Source organism: Canis lupus, chromosome 25 (assembly GCF_011100685.1).
Source record: "Canis lupus familiaris isolate Mischka breed German Shepherd chromosome 25, alternate assembly UU_Cfam_GSD_1.0, whole genome shotgun sequence".
Classification (NCBI taxonomy): domain Eukaryota; kingdom Metazoa; phylum Chordata; class Mammalia; order Carnivora; family Canidae; genus Canis; species Canis lupus.
This window is the reverse complement of record NC_049246.1, coordinates 29,823,727-29,838,439: the sequence shown is the minus strand read 5'-3', so window position 1 is coordinate 29,838,439 and position 14,713 is coordinate 29,823,727. Positions and strand designations below refer to the sequence as shown.

The 14,713-nt window shown below is 49.3% G+C and overlaps 1 protein-coding gene across 3 annotated transcripts in view; it reads right to left on the bottom strand.

Annotated features, from left to right (window-relative positions):
* The window catches only part of SCARA5 (scavenger receptor class A member 5), a 122,956-nt gene that overhangs the window by 45,016 nt on the left and 63,227 nt on the right, over positions 1-14,713 (bottom strand). For all 3 annotated transcript variants that reach the window (XM_038573735.1, XM_038573733.1, XM_038573734.1), the window contains exon 4: positions 3,210-3,884. In XM_038573735.1, the coding sequence (XP_038429663.1) occupies positions 3,210-3,884 (675 nt within the window). The remainder of the gene's footprint in view (positions 1-3,209; positions 3,885-14,713) is intronic.

The following is a 14,713-nucleotide window of genomic DNA, read 5'->3' as shown; positions in this document are numbered from 1 at the left end:
CAGGCCTGGGCAGCATTGACACGAAACTTCCAGTTCCAGGGAACAGAGTGTGAATCTTTTGGCAAGATTCTTTGGTAAGAACCTTTTGGTAATCTTTGGTAATGACCAAAGAAAGACTACTTGGAGAATCCCACTGGAAGAAACTTCACAAATGAATGCCCAGAGCAGCTTCAGTTCAAGCCAAGGAGAGCGCACTTGCAAATTATAGAAGCAAGGCAGGATGTGAAATCTCAGAGAGGCCCATGAGGAGGCACCAGCCAGAGGCCTGGTGACCTCTGCTGACTGCAAGAGGAAGGAAGCAGGAAGGGGCTACCCCCAAGGACCCTCCAAATGGAGTCCAAGGGATCCCCCCCCTCTTCTCCCTTCATTGCTCAGAGCTGGCAACTTTCCACCCTAGAAATCAGGATGGTCAGGTGACAAGAACATGGTTTCTGAACCAGGAAGACCTATATTCACACCTTGACTTGGCTACTTGCCAATTGTGTAAGAAACAGTGAGAAAGTTATTCGAGTTTCTCATCTATAAAATAGGGACAATCATACTGTTTGGCAGGATGTGAGGAGGAGTAGTCTTTTGATGTCTATTGAGAGAATTAATGTCAACACAGCATCTGGCTCAGAGTGGGTCATAATTCAGTAGAGTTGCTATTATCAGTAACTACCTGACCGACTGCTATGGGCAGAGGAGACCAAAGAAAAGAGAAGATGGGAAAACGTAAAATCCCAGGGGTGTGGATCTAGAAGAATGAATTCTACCTCCTGTCTCCCTTTGATTTCTGCGAAGTGAAAGCCCGAGTGACCCAGGAGAAGAAAACCAATATTCTGACTGCTTAGGTCGAAGATCTAACATTGCTTCACAAACATTTATGGGATCCTAGTTATGTGCACTGGACTGTCAGGTGTTGGGGGGAGCAGGGTGGGACACAGGAGGGCAGTCTGGGGTGTAGTGCACCGGGCAGTGGGTTCAGTATCCTGGCCTGATCGTTGAATTATACACTTCAATGGGCGAATGCCGCAGCATGTAAATTAAACCTTATTAAAACTGTTTGAAAACAGAAAATCCTGGGTCAGATCATTACCAGCTGCATGGCCTTGTGTAAATCAGGCATTTCCTCTGGGAGCCTCACTTGTTTTTCTGCAGGAGTCCTACCCTGCCCCCAATAACAAAGTCTGCCTTCAACCAACCTCACAGTCAGTCATAGGGACCCACTCTAAAATGAAATGATGTACCCCAAAGCAGTCTGTGGACTGGAAAGTACTATGCAAATGGAAGGCTCCATCATTACTCTTTTCTGCCCTGAAAAGAATGGAGAAGCTCAGAGGAGGGAGACTTCAGTGAGCTAGAGGGGCCAGTGCGGTTCTTGCAGGAGGTTGGTTTGAGTGAGATCTGAAGGATCTGGGGATCTGGATGATAATGAGGAAAAGGAAGGAGGAGGCACCAGTAGGAGCGATAGCTAGAGCAAAGGATGGCAGTGGGAAGGGCGGGCTATGTCTCTGGGGCAGTGACGAGACGTGTCCCACTGGACTGGATGCTTCTCACAGGGCAGGGGGATGGAAACTGGCTGTTTATGGACAATATACCACCTACAGAATTAGACAAATAAAAGTTACTAGAACATTCCATGTTTCTGGTTTCTTGTGAAAAATGGGAAGACTTTGTGTATGTCAGGTCCATATTTCAGCCTGGCAGAAATCGAGTGGACCTGCCATAAGCCGCTACTACTCCTCTGACACTAAGATCACTTTACTCATTGACATTGCTCGACTTGCTCCTACAGACTGTTCCATTTGTAACCTCGGGGAGCAGGGAACAGTCAGAGAAAAAGTCAGGGAAGACAGGTGGGGGTCGGGTGTGCAATAGACAGCACCAGCTCTGGGATCAGAGCAGCTTGGGTCCAAATCCTGGCCCCACCACCTCCTAGTGTGAGGCTGTGAGCAGCTTCCTGAATCAGTGCTCTCACTGCTATTTTTAAAAGACATCATCCGGCCATAGCTACATTTGCAGTGAACAAGCATTAGGTATAGCATTTTCTAATCACTATGCTGTACACCTGAAGCTAATGTGACATTGTGTGTCGACTATACGTCATTAAAAATTTAAAAATAAAAGACATCGTACGAGGCATGCTTCTTAAGAGGCACAGTACCTGACAGGCGGAGTCCACCGTGGTATTATTATTATTATTATTATTATTATTATTACCTACTGCCTAAGGAGTATTTATTGAATCTGGCAGAAACTGGCGAGCCATGGTGGGGTGCTGAGCAGGAGGGTGATGTGGGAAATGTGCATTTCACGATAGGTGCCCCTGACAGTGATGTGCAGGGCAGACGGTAGGTAGCAGGAAGGGGTGAGGGATAAGGGAGGAGGGGACCAGTTAGGTGTGGAAAAGAGAGAAGCTGGCTCTAAAGGCTCTAGAGTTCATAGGCCTGGGGCAAGAGTGCCAATGGAGGCTTACACATTTTTGCCATTATTTTTAAGAGTTAGTTATACATGCAGCTAAGAAACTGTTAAATAAAATATGTTCTTGGGCGGCCCGGGGGGCTCAGCAGTTTAGCGCTGCCTTCAGCCCAGGGCTTGATCCTGGGGTCCTGGGATCAAGTCCCACATCAGGCTCCCTGCATGGAGCCTGCTTCTCCCTCTGCCTGTGTCTCTGCCTCTCTCTCTCTCTGTGTATTCTCATGAATAAATAAATAAAATCTAAAAAAAAAAAAAAAAAAAGAAAATATGTTCTTCTGTGTGGATGCATATAGTTCACAACAGCCGCGAAGGTCAAGTTCAAATTTGGGATTCTCCAATTCATTGTAGCTCTAGCATCAGGCCTGTGGCCAGACCCCTCTGCTCTTTCCACAGCCAGAAATGCTGGGAGGCTCCCGCTGGTACACCCAAGCTCTGACTACCCGGCCCCCCGTTAGCCACCCTTGGGCATTCTTATGCCTGGGGGGGTGTGGACCCCGAGTGTCCTCTCTGGGAGGTAGAAGGGAGGTTAGGTCCTCCAGGGGAGAGACCTGCACAGGCTGGGGAATGGGCACAGGCCATTTGGGCAGAAACTTCCAGGGTCCCCTAGGGCACGATCTAGCAGAGGCATTGGAGTGTTCCCAATGGCAGGTGGATTGAGGGAGCAGCAGGGGGCCTCCCGAGCCCTTGGGGCAGAGGGAGGGGTCCCCAGGAAGAGGGGCCTAACAGGTGGGGCGGGGGCAGGCGGCTACCTTTGGCGAGGGAGATGTTCCTCAGCGCGATGGAATGCTCCCAGTCCTTGAGGCGCAGGTCCTCGGTGACCGTGTTGAGCACGGCCAGCTCCTGCTTGAGCTGCAGCTCCATGCCCATGTGCACCAGCCGCATGCGGCGCGCGTCCTCGCTGGCGTTGCTCACCAGCACCTGCAGGTCCTGCAGCCGCGTGCTGTGCAGGGCCACGTCGTAGGACAGGCTGTGGTTGAGGCCGCGCAGCGCGCCGCCCACGTCGGCCAGCTCCTCGCCCAGGCCGCCCACCCTGCGCGCCAGCCCGTCGAGCAGGCCGGCGTGGCGCCGCAGCAGCAGCTGGGTGCGGTTGCTCTCTACCTGCAGCTGGTAGAGCTCCAGCTGCGCCGCGTCGCTCTGCTGGCCCGTGCGGTCGCGCAGCAGGGCCACCGCCTGCTCGGCCTGCGCCGCCTGCGCCTGCAGCCCCCACAGCGCGCCCTCCAGCCGCTGCACCGCCCCCGCCAGCGCCAGCAGCGAGTCCGACTGGTTCTGCAGCGCGTCCTGCACCTTCCACACCTGCTCCGTCAGGTCCGCCTGCAGCGGAGCCTGCAGCAGCCGCAGCTGCAAGTCCCGGAAGCTCTCGTTCAGCCGATTCACGTTCCGAGTCAGCGCCTTCAGGTCGTCGGGGGAGCTCCGGGGCCTGGACACTGCGGAGGGGGGAGGGGAGAGATGAGCTCCGCGGGGCAGGTGCCCCGGGCCCAAGAGGCAGGCCCCGCCACAGCCTGGCGTGCAGGAGGTGCTCAATAAACGACAGATGAAGGGAAATTAGAGGGTGACTTTGTTTGAGTGCCCTGGTAGATCCCGGGCACTGCGCTAAGTCGGTGGTCCCCAAACTTGGCTGCCCGTTAGACTCACCTGCTCACGTGTCCCGCCCACAAAAATTCTGATTTTCTTTCCTTTTTTTTTTTTTCAAATAAATTTATTTTTTATTGGCGTTCGACTTGTCAACATACAGAATAACACCCAGTGCTCATCCCGTCAAGTGCCCCCCTCGGTGCCCGCCACCCAGTCACCCCCACCCCCCGCCCTCCTCCCCTTCCACCACCCCTAGTTCGTTTCCCAGAGTTAGGAGTCTTTCATGTTCTGTCTCCCTCTGATTGAACTGGTCTGGGGTGTGGCGTTCTTAAAAGAGCCCAAGATAATTCTAAGGGGCAGGCCAGTTGTACTCATCTAACCATCATGCATGAGGTCTATCCATATGGCATTGTCATTTCTGTATGTTGAAGATGACTGGCTATCAGCAGTTGCACCTGTAGCCCTAAGATATTGAGGGCTAGCCTCTCAAGGCTGGGAGGCAGGCACCATCATTAACCCCCCTTTAGGGTGAGAGCTGTTGAAGTCACCCAAGGTAGCACAGCAAGGAAGCTCAGAAGCCAGGATTCCAACACACAGGCCTGGCTTGCTCCACAAGTGGGGTGCTTCCCTATAAGGCTGCTCCAGAATTGTTTGAAGAAACCATGCCAGCAGCAGACTCAGCCAGGCTCGAGGTAACACTCCCAGCTTCCTGATGCCAGGGTCCCACCCCACCCCCCACAACCCCCTTATTGGGGAGAGAGTCCCTCTGGGCAGGTACGGATGCTTTTATATACTCCCTACTCGGCCCCCTCCAACACTTTTTCTTAATCCTCTAATTCCTTCCTCAAGCAAACAACCCATCTCAGTGACTTCACCCTTTCTCCTTAGAGAAGTTTCCTTTTCTTGGTTTATAAGCAGCTATTTTACAATACTAAGGGGAGGGATGTGCATCTTAATAATTCCAATCCAGTGTCTCCTGGAAGCTTGTGGGCTGCACTGACTCAAGTACACCACAAACCCTGGTGCTGGGAGTCTTGGGTGCTTGTGATCAGTTTGTTGTGCATTCTCCAGGGCCGTACCCACCTCTGCTCTACACACTAGAGAAATGGAAACAAACTAGTAGTAGAAGTGGGACAGAGTCAGAGGTGGAGGTAGATGAGGCACAGGAGGAGCTCTGCCTTAGTAGTCTTGAAATGGGGAGAGCAGGGGCCTTCATCCACAGCCTGTTCGAACAATGAGAAATTGGGATAGGATAACTCTTCCAGAACCTCAGGTTGGGAAGGGGGGCAGATAGCTGTGTGGGTGCTGAAGCCACTGGAAGACCAGCTGCTGCCGTACTTTGTGATGCTTCTGGAGGAGCCAAGTCATTTCAAATTAGATTCAGAGACTCATAGCGCTAGGTGGAGCCTTGAAATCCCCATCTCAGCTTCCTGCTCACCCAGAACTTTAATCTCCAAGAAAATTACATGCCAAGTGGTCACCCAGCCTCTGCTGATACCCGCCTCTCCGCCTTCAATTACTTCTAACTGTTGGAATGTTTTGCATTCTGTTCAGACTGGAGATTTGCCTTCCTGTAGTTTCTATCCACTAATCCTGCCCTTTGGGAGTCATATAGAGCTCGTGAAATATTTTTTCCACAAGACAGCTCTTCACAATTTCAAAATTTCTGGTTGAAAATCTGCATTTCCTGCATCTGTTCTCTCCTGACTAGGTTTTAAACCTCCATACATCCTGGCCACCCTCCCCTGCACATTCTTGAGTGTGTCAACATCCCCCTAGAGGTGGTGTGTGATCCAAGTGTGGTTTTCCAAGATGTGGACAGACTGGGCAGATCATGGTAGCAGGATCATCTCCTTCACTATGGACATGAGACTCCTCATGTGGCCCAAACTGCATTCTGTTTAGCTTCAGCTGGGCTTTTCAGACTTTGGCCATTGGATTTGGTTCTATGCAGTCCTTGGTGAATATTTCCCACAACTTCCAGAAAAAAAAAAACACTGAGGCCAGGAAGAGTATAAGCGAACTGCCTAATGGCATGATTTAGGCCTCCTGGTCTAGTGGTTCATACCACTGCTGCATTGCTCTGGGAGCTTAGCTGAAGAGTTGTCAATAGAAGTAGAGGTTCTGGGGGAATGAATCTGTGACCCAGTCACCACCTAAGTAACCACAGGAACTGTCTGCTGAAGAAATCACCATAGGCCGGGACTCAATTTTAAAACCAGCATGTTTGTCCAATATTCAACCCAGATTGGATGGCAAGTATTAGAGACGGAGCAGTTGGAACACAGCCCGATAATTTAGTGCCAATCCCTGCCCACAATGCCCCTGGAGTTCAAAGAGACACCGCAGCTTATCAGATGCAATAAAGAATGCTCAGAGCTTTGCAAGTTCTGCTTTAAAAACTGGGATTTGTGAGTGACTCAAAGGAACAGGGCAACCTCCTTGCTTTCACCTCCAGGCCTGCCAGTGGCAACATCATGAGGTAGGCAAGCTCCCTTACTCCCGCTCTCTGTGGGCTCCCCACCCCCTGCCCTCCACAGGCGGTACCCATGCCCAACTGGTGCCCTGTGCCCTTGGGGAGCCCTGGCCTTGCCCATCAGCTCCCCTCTCAGAATCTGGCAACTCTTGGGTCCCCTCTCTCAGTCCAGGCAACTGGGCTGACACTAGCCCACACGAAAACGATGGACAGTCGGCTACTCCTTCCCTGAGAGTTCATTTGGGTCTTTTATTATTGTTCATGGCACAACCAGTATTAACATACACCCAAATAAAAGCAAGAAAGAAAAGTCTTCCACAAAGCACACTGGCTCTCTTTCTCTTGCTCCATCCATACACATCCCCAATCTTTACAGTTTGATTTCTGAGTTGCTTGTTTTTCCCCCCTAATATGACTATTTCATAAGCATGTTCTAATCCTTCTCTCTGTCTTTTACAATTATAACTTGGGGTGGTCCCGTAGCATCCATCAAAGGGACGTGTTGTAATTTACCCATTCTCTTACCGTTGAATTTTTTTTTCTATCGTAGACAATAAAGGCAGAAAGGTCTCTCCTTGTCTTGAAAATATTCCTAACAATAAGTTCCCAGAAGTTGGATTAGGGAATCAAAGGGTATAAACATTTTTGTGATTCTAAAAAACTCCAGCCAAATAAATTCCCCCAAAGTGATGTCTATTTATATGCACACTTATAGATGTTCTAGTGTGCCAGGTTAAACAGACCAGATAGTGCAACAAGTGCCACAGTCCTCATATTGTTAATGTCGCAGATATAAGACAGTACCTTGTCATTTTTTAATGTTAATATATGTGCATTTTAGAAGTGGCCTTTTCAAGGTAATGCATTAGCTCGAAGGAATGGTTTTGGCATATTAGGTACCCAGGCTAATCAGAACAGAAATTATTTGGAGGAGTAAAGAGTCTCTGGGCATCAAATCATGCTGTATAAGCCCAGAGCAACTTCCCTTTCTTCGGGAATCACTTACCCACCCCAAAAATGAATTATCTCCTTCCAACAGTCACAGTATGTTCTCAGCCCACACCACCACCACCACCCACCCTCTTCCCCCATTTAATTCCTTCCAGATGTTTGTTGTCCTCAACAGGGAACAATTCTTCCTTGAGTGTGACTCTCCTAATTCATGTTTATGCAAACAGTTCATTTATCTCTCTGCGTGGCATATTTTCTTTTAATGTGCTTTCATTATTCTTCAACTTTTATACTTCCACAAAGGGGACGAGAAATCAGAGAGTAACAATAATCACTGGCATTTCCCGAGGACTTGCTATGTGCTTGCAATATTCTAAGGGCTTTTCACATGAACACAATCACTTACCGGCCCTATGAGATAAGTACTACTATGACCCCATATTCTGAACGAGGAACCCGAGGCACACAGAGATTAAGTAATTCATGGGGTCACACAGCCAGTAAAGGGAGGAGACTGACTTTGAGCCCTTGGAGTGTGGTTCTAGGGCTCCTGGCTCTTGGCTACTCTGCAATACCGCTAAAGGATAGAAGGCACAGAACAATTTTTTTTTTTTTAACAGAGACATGCAGATATGGAATAAACTCTGAAGGTGGTGAGCTCCCCATCATAAACCCAGGCCGGAGTCAGGCTGCTCGGCAGGAATCATGTAGGCATTCAAATTTGGATTCTGATTCAGTATTGAGTGCTGAGTCCTAATTACGTGTAACTGCATGTGATTCTGTAATAATATATGATGAATGCATTAGGGTCTGCCTCAGGCTGTGTCCGGGGCTGGGAGGCTTGCTCACACACCTCTCCTGCAGCCCTCTTACCTGAGCAGCAATTGAACCTTGCCTTCCCACCCACACCTGGGCCTCGAGTTAGCCCTCTGACCCATAGTCATCCTTTATATTCATGAAAACAAAAATCACGTGCTGGTTAAGTGAAGATGCTCTGGATGTGACTGACCACGGGGGCTGCCTTCCCCAAATGCATCTGGCACACCTGTAAGGCCAGCAGGGCAGAGGATCCGTGTGTCGGGGGGGGGGGGGGGGGAAGAAAGCTAAGCATTCTGTTTGATGTTTCGTGGCCTAAACCTTGGGCAGTGGTGTTCATAACCCTTTATCCTTGTATAAAAGTTCACATCCATCACCTCACTTAATTTCCAACATAATTCTCCTTGGGAGGTAGGCAGGGCAAGTATTCATAATTTCACGTAAGGAGGGGAAAAAAAGAGTCTCAGAGAAGTCAAAAGATTGCCAGAAGTATAAAATACAGATGAATCGGGGTCCTGTGTCCCTTAGTCTAGCAAACCATCCTCTAACACCTTCTGCTGGGATTTTCAGCCACATGTGGAACTACAAAATCTATAAGGGAAAGCAGGGCAGGAGATGACATTTATTAAGCACCTGCTGCATGCCAAACTCAGTTCTTATAAGAGACTCTTTCTTCCCGACGAAGTAGGAGTTACTATGCCAATTTTTCAGATGAAGGAGCTAAGGAAGGTGGCAGAGCATGAAAGCAGGCTCAGGCTGCTCTGTCTCTGAAACCCTGGGGGCTCTCCCACTTTTCCTCCCTTGCACAAAACAGCATAGGGCATCTGTCCCCCATCTTTCCAAGGGAGCACTGTTGGAGTGCTCCGGCAGGCCACCTGAGCAGAGGCCCTACGCCAGCCCACAAGGCGGGAGGACTAGTTAGTGGCTTGGGAGGGCGCGCAGGGAAGTGGCATCTGAGCAGTCTGAGGGAGGGTGGGCCATGGTGTGGGGGGATGTGGGTTGGGGACAGGTGCTAGAACACTGCTGAATGCCATGCAATTCTCCTGTGGTCCTCCTAAGTCTGCGGGCAGATAGTGTCACCATTTTACAGAAGAAAATACCAACACTAGAGAGATTAAGTAACTGGCACAAGGCCACCCTGCTGCTCGTGGGAGTCCACTCTTCTTCCATTGCACCTTGCAGTCGTACTGGCTTGGGTTCATTTAGGCCCGTGGCACTGAGGGAAGGCAGGCAGGTGGGTATGAGAATTCATAGATCATATACAGGGCACCTGTGAGCAAGGATGAGGTTGAAAGTGAGGATGTTGACCTAAGCACCAAGAGGCAGAGAGGGGGCCTCCTTTCAGGGGGTCTGTAGAGCTGGCTGGAATTTGCTGAGCTCTGGATACATGACTTTAAGAGAAAATGAACTTAAAAGTGGAGCTCCACACCTTTATTAGGGTTCCCCTGACTCCAAGATGCAGGAGAGAACCAGGGCCAGCCTCAGGGCATTACCCGTGCAGGCCCCCAGGGCTCTAGGCTCAGAAGGACACCGTGTGGAGGGCTTCATACTCTGCGGTCACCAGCTGGAAATTTTGAGAATTTTTTCTTTGAGTTTGTTTAAGTGAAGTCTGATGGGGCCCTGGCACCTCAGCTCACGTGCAGCCCCACTCCCACCAGCCTGGGATGAGGTCTCGGCCTCTCACTCCCCAGGGGGGCCCTGCCATCCTCTCTTCTACCCCCATGAGGATGTCAGGGTCCAGTCACTTCCCATGAGGATCTGTACTCATGCCTGAAAATCCTCATGCCTGTTTTTGTCATTGTAAACAGCAAATAAAAACCTACACAACAGGTGGAGAGACAATAGGAGGTAAAAAAACCAGCTTTTTTTTTCTTGCTTCTGAACCAGAGAACCCTACATTTTCATTGTGCACTGAGCCCTGCTTATGTAGCTGGTTCTGGAGAAAACTAACAACTGTTTATCCTCTGGGGCCCATATAGCAACCCTATGAAGAGGCAAATCCCAGGCAGGTCTGTCTTAGCTGCCTGGGGCTACCATAACAGAATACTGGAGCCTGGGTGGCTTAAACCACAGATATTTATGCTCTGGTTTTGGAGGCTGGAAGCCTAAGATCAAGGTGCCAGAAGGGTTGGGTTCTCCCGAGACCTCTCTCCTTGGCTTGCAGATGTCTGTCTTCTAGTTATATCCTCATGTGGCCCTTGCTCTGTGTGCACATCCCTGCTGTCTCTTCCTCTTCCTATAGGGGCACCAGTCCTATTGGATTAGGATCCCACCCTTATGACCTCGTTTAACCTTAATTACATCCTTAACGTCCCTATCTCCAAATGCAGTCACACTGGGTGGGTAGGGTTTTGACATATGACTCTGGGGGCAGGGGCAATTCAATCCATAATGGTGTCCTTTAACACCCCAGTTACCAGGAGCTGCATAGGCATAGAGAATGGGTTTCTGCTGCCCTCTTGGGGGTACAAAGAGTAACATTTAGGACTAGCATATGTAATCGACTCTTCCAAGCAGTTGTGCAGTGAGAAGTGACCAGAACAAGGCAGATTTGTAAGATGACTGTTGAGGGGAGCAGGTTGTTCATACTGTTTGAGGTTTCTTTTTTCTTTTTTTTTTTAAGACTTTATTTATTTATTCGTGAGAGACACAGAGAGAAGCAGAGACACAGGCAGAGGGAGAAACAGGCTCCATGCATGGAGCCTGATGTGGGACTTGATCCCAGGTCTCCAGGATTACGCTCTGGGCCGAAGGGAGATGCCAAACTGCTGAGCTACCCAGGGATCCCGTGTTTGAGGTTTCTAAGGCACCTCCAGGGAGAGATATCCAGAAGGCTGTTGGAATTGGAGAGAGTCTAAAGCTGGAAGTGCCGGTTTGGGAATCACCAGTTGTACATAAATGTTGATGTCCTGCCAATGAATGAGGTCAACCATGATGGGAGGACAAGTCTTGGGATGGGGTGGGTGCCTTAAGGATAGAGGGGAAGACCTGCTGCTACTGATGAGCATTAACAGATATTCTGTAACGTCACCTCAGACAATGAGGCAAGGGAGGCACATGGTCTTCCAGTCTTCTCCATATCCAAGCGCTGAGTTTAAAGCACTCAGTGAAGGTTTTTGCCAACCCTGAAGAAATAGCCACGTAGCTAAATATCCTCGCATTTGTGGCTGGCAAAGAGAGAGACGAGCCAGGAAACGATGCTCGGCCTTCCAAAGGGCTCTGCATGGCTCTCATTCCCTGGGCCATTTGCCAGGGGCCAATCACTTATAGATGGATGGGACAACTTCCTGGCAGCCCCAACCCAGATACCAGGTGAGCTGTTTACCTCTATGGGAAATCTGTAAGGTCCTATAAGAGATCCTGAAATGACTGCCTCAAGTATTATGGTCAAACTGATCTCTCTTCCTGGAATGTCTTGTTTTTCCATAACTGTCTTTTTTTAAAAATATATTTTATTTACTTATTCATGACAGACACAGAAAGAGAGGCAGAGACACAGGGAGAGGGAGGAGAAGCAGGCTCCAGGCAAGGAGCCCCATGTGGGACTCCCTGGGATCAGGCCCTGAGCCGAAGGTATATGCTCAACTGCTGAGCCACCCAGGCATCCCACTATTTGTCTTAATCATCACTCAGTTCACATTTCTTCTAAGAAGCCCTCCCAGATGGGCACCTGGGTGGTATGGTGGTTTAGCTTCTGCCTTTGCCTCAGGTCATGATCCTGAATCCTGGGATCGAGTCCCACATCAGGCTCCCCTTGGGGAGCCTGCTTCTCCCTCTATGTCTTTGCCTCTCTCTCTGTGTCTCTCATGAATAAATAAATAAAATCTTAAAAATAAAAAAAAGAAGCCCTCCTAGAGCCTTCTTTACTCCCAGTTGGATAGAATTTGTTACTTTTATCTTTATTATACTAATAATTACCATAAAATGCAATTCCAGAGCTAATCATACCCATCAGCCACTCTCATTATCCTGAGAATTCCAGCAGGGCAGGGACCTGATGTATTTACATAACCTTGGCATTTGTTCAAGGAATTGAGTGTGCAAAGCACAGGTAGGATTTAAAACAAAATAACTCTTTTTTTTTTTTTTTTTACTATACCTTAAAATTTGAGTATTGTAGTGGATTGAATAGTGTCCTCTCAAATTTATGTTTACCTGGAGCCTCAGAATGTGACCTTCTTTGGACCTATCTAAAGATATAATGAGTTGAGATGAAGTCTTACTGTTTTAGGGTGGGCTCTAACCCCAGGGACTGGCATCCTTATAGAGGAAGAGGATACACAGAGACACAACACGAAGCAGAAGGCCAGGTGAAGATGGAGGCATAGATTGGAGTGATGTAGGCACAAGAGTAAGAACACCAAGGACTGCTGGCAGCCACCAGAAGCTTGAAGAGATGCATGAACTGGAATCTCCATCAGAGCCTGCAGAAGAACTCAACCCTGCTGGTGCTGGAGTCTCACACTTCAAGCCTCCTGAATGGTGAGAAAGTGTGGTACTTTGTCAGGCAGCCAGAGGAAACTAATATAGGTGTCCAAAGCTTAGTAGTTCTTTTGGTGTCAAGGAACAGATCGAGGCAGGAATGAGGTGTCATCGAAGGGAGGGAAACGGTCAATAGGAGGTTTACCAAGAGAAGAGAACATGTGCTGCTATGAACTGAATGTTTGTGCCCTCCCACCCCAAAATTCATGTGGGAGCCCTAATCCTCAATGTGATAGCATTTGGAGGTGGGGTCTTTGGGAGGTGATTAGGTTTAGATGAGGTCCATGAGGATGGGGACCTCATGATGGGCTTAATGTCCTTATAAGGAGAGAAAGAGACCCCATGAGGACATAGCACAAAGACGGCCATCTGCAAACCAGGAAGAGAGATCTCACCAGAACCCAACCATGCTGGCACCTTGATCTCAGACTTCCAGCCTCCAGAACTGTGAGAAATAAATGTTTGTTGTTTCAGCTGCCCAGTCCATGGTATTTTATACTAGCCTGAGCAGAGTGAGACAGGGCTTTCAGCAGGTGGTCTGAGTGTAGCACCAAGGCCACGAGCAGGCAGGGTGAGTCTTGAGCAAGCCACATGGGTGTCATCCAAAAGGCCCGCCTGCAGGATGAGGGCATCTCAGCCCCGAGATGAGTCAGCGAAAGGAACAGTAGGGCACAGCCTCAAGGGGAAGAGCCGGGAAGGGCGGGTGCTATGCAAGCACCAAAGCAGAAGCCAGGGCTGGAGCTAGAGGCACAAAGGAATGGAGATAGCTGAGACTGAAAGAATGTGAGTGGGTCAGGATCCCAGGACAGCTGGTGGTACAGAGTCAGGGTGCACTTAAGAACCTGGGCCTGCAGGGACGCATCTGGATTCTAGAACTGGCCATTCACCAGAGGGGGTGGGGTGGAGTAGGGTGGGGTGTTTCTCAGTACCACCTGCTCTCGGCCACATGTGGGCATGGGAAGCACTGAAGCAGGGGAAGTGAGCAGATGAGGAAAGGGAGTATTGGGGGGGTCCTTATGACCAACGAGGACAACTGATCAGTAGACTTTTGGTGAGCTCGCTCTATCTATTATCTATCTATCTATCTATCTATCTATCATCTATCTATCTATCTATCATCTTTAAGTACCATACACCCTTGTTTCTGGTTCAGCAGGATGCCCAGGATAAACATTTCCAGGTTAGACATGAAATTCTTCTTTGCTTGTGGCCCCACCAGCCCCTGCAGTATATGAGGGGGAGCCAGGAGCTTTGAGCTACAGCTCAGAACAACACGAGGCCCCTTGAGAAAGAAGCCAGACACATTATCTTTGCACAGGTGGCCTGTGTTTTCTGATGCCCTGTCAGGCTGGAGACTCATCAACCAATGGCTCCCAGCGTGAGACAAGTTTTGCCAGCTGAGGTCTGGTATCCTGAATGCCTACCTGCATTGGCCTTTATCAGCTCATAGACACGCAGGTGTCTCTAACTGAGCAAGCAAAGGTAGCCAATTCTGAGTCTCCCATGCAAGGTCCAACAAACAGGCAAATGACAGGGACCACCTGCCCACTGGAATTGGCTGCAACCAAGATGCACAGCCTTTACAAATAGATCCTGTCTCTGGCACACTGGTTAGCCCAAACTGTGAACTGGGGGATCCACAGAATGCATGCTGGCTAGCGGCCATCTGACGGCCATAGATGCCATATTAGGATGCCCTGGTACAACTTCAAAGGAAGAAAAACCCTACCAATGTATTTATTACTTTCTGCAAAGATGTGTCTGGATACTCTGTGATCCTGGCACAAAGGTTCCCTTTGGTGGTCCAAGCAGAGAGTCTCTAATAATTCACTGCGGATTACTGTGGAAATAAGATCCAAGATGAATTATAAATCAAAAGGCTGAGGGGACTGTCCCCAGGATTCCCATTACAAGGCTAGGGCATCTGAAATCATTACCAGAGATGTCAGGAAACTC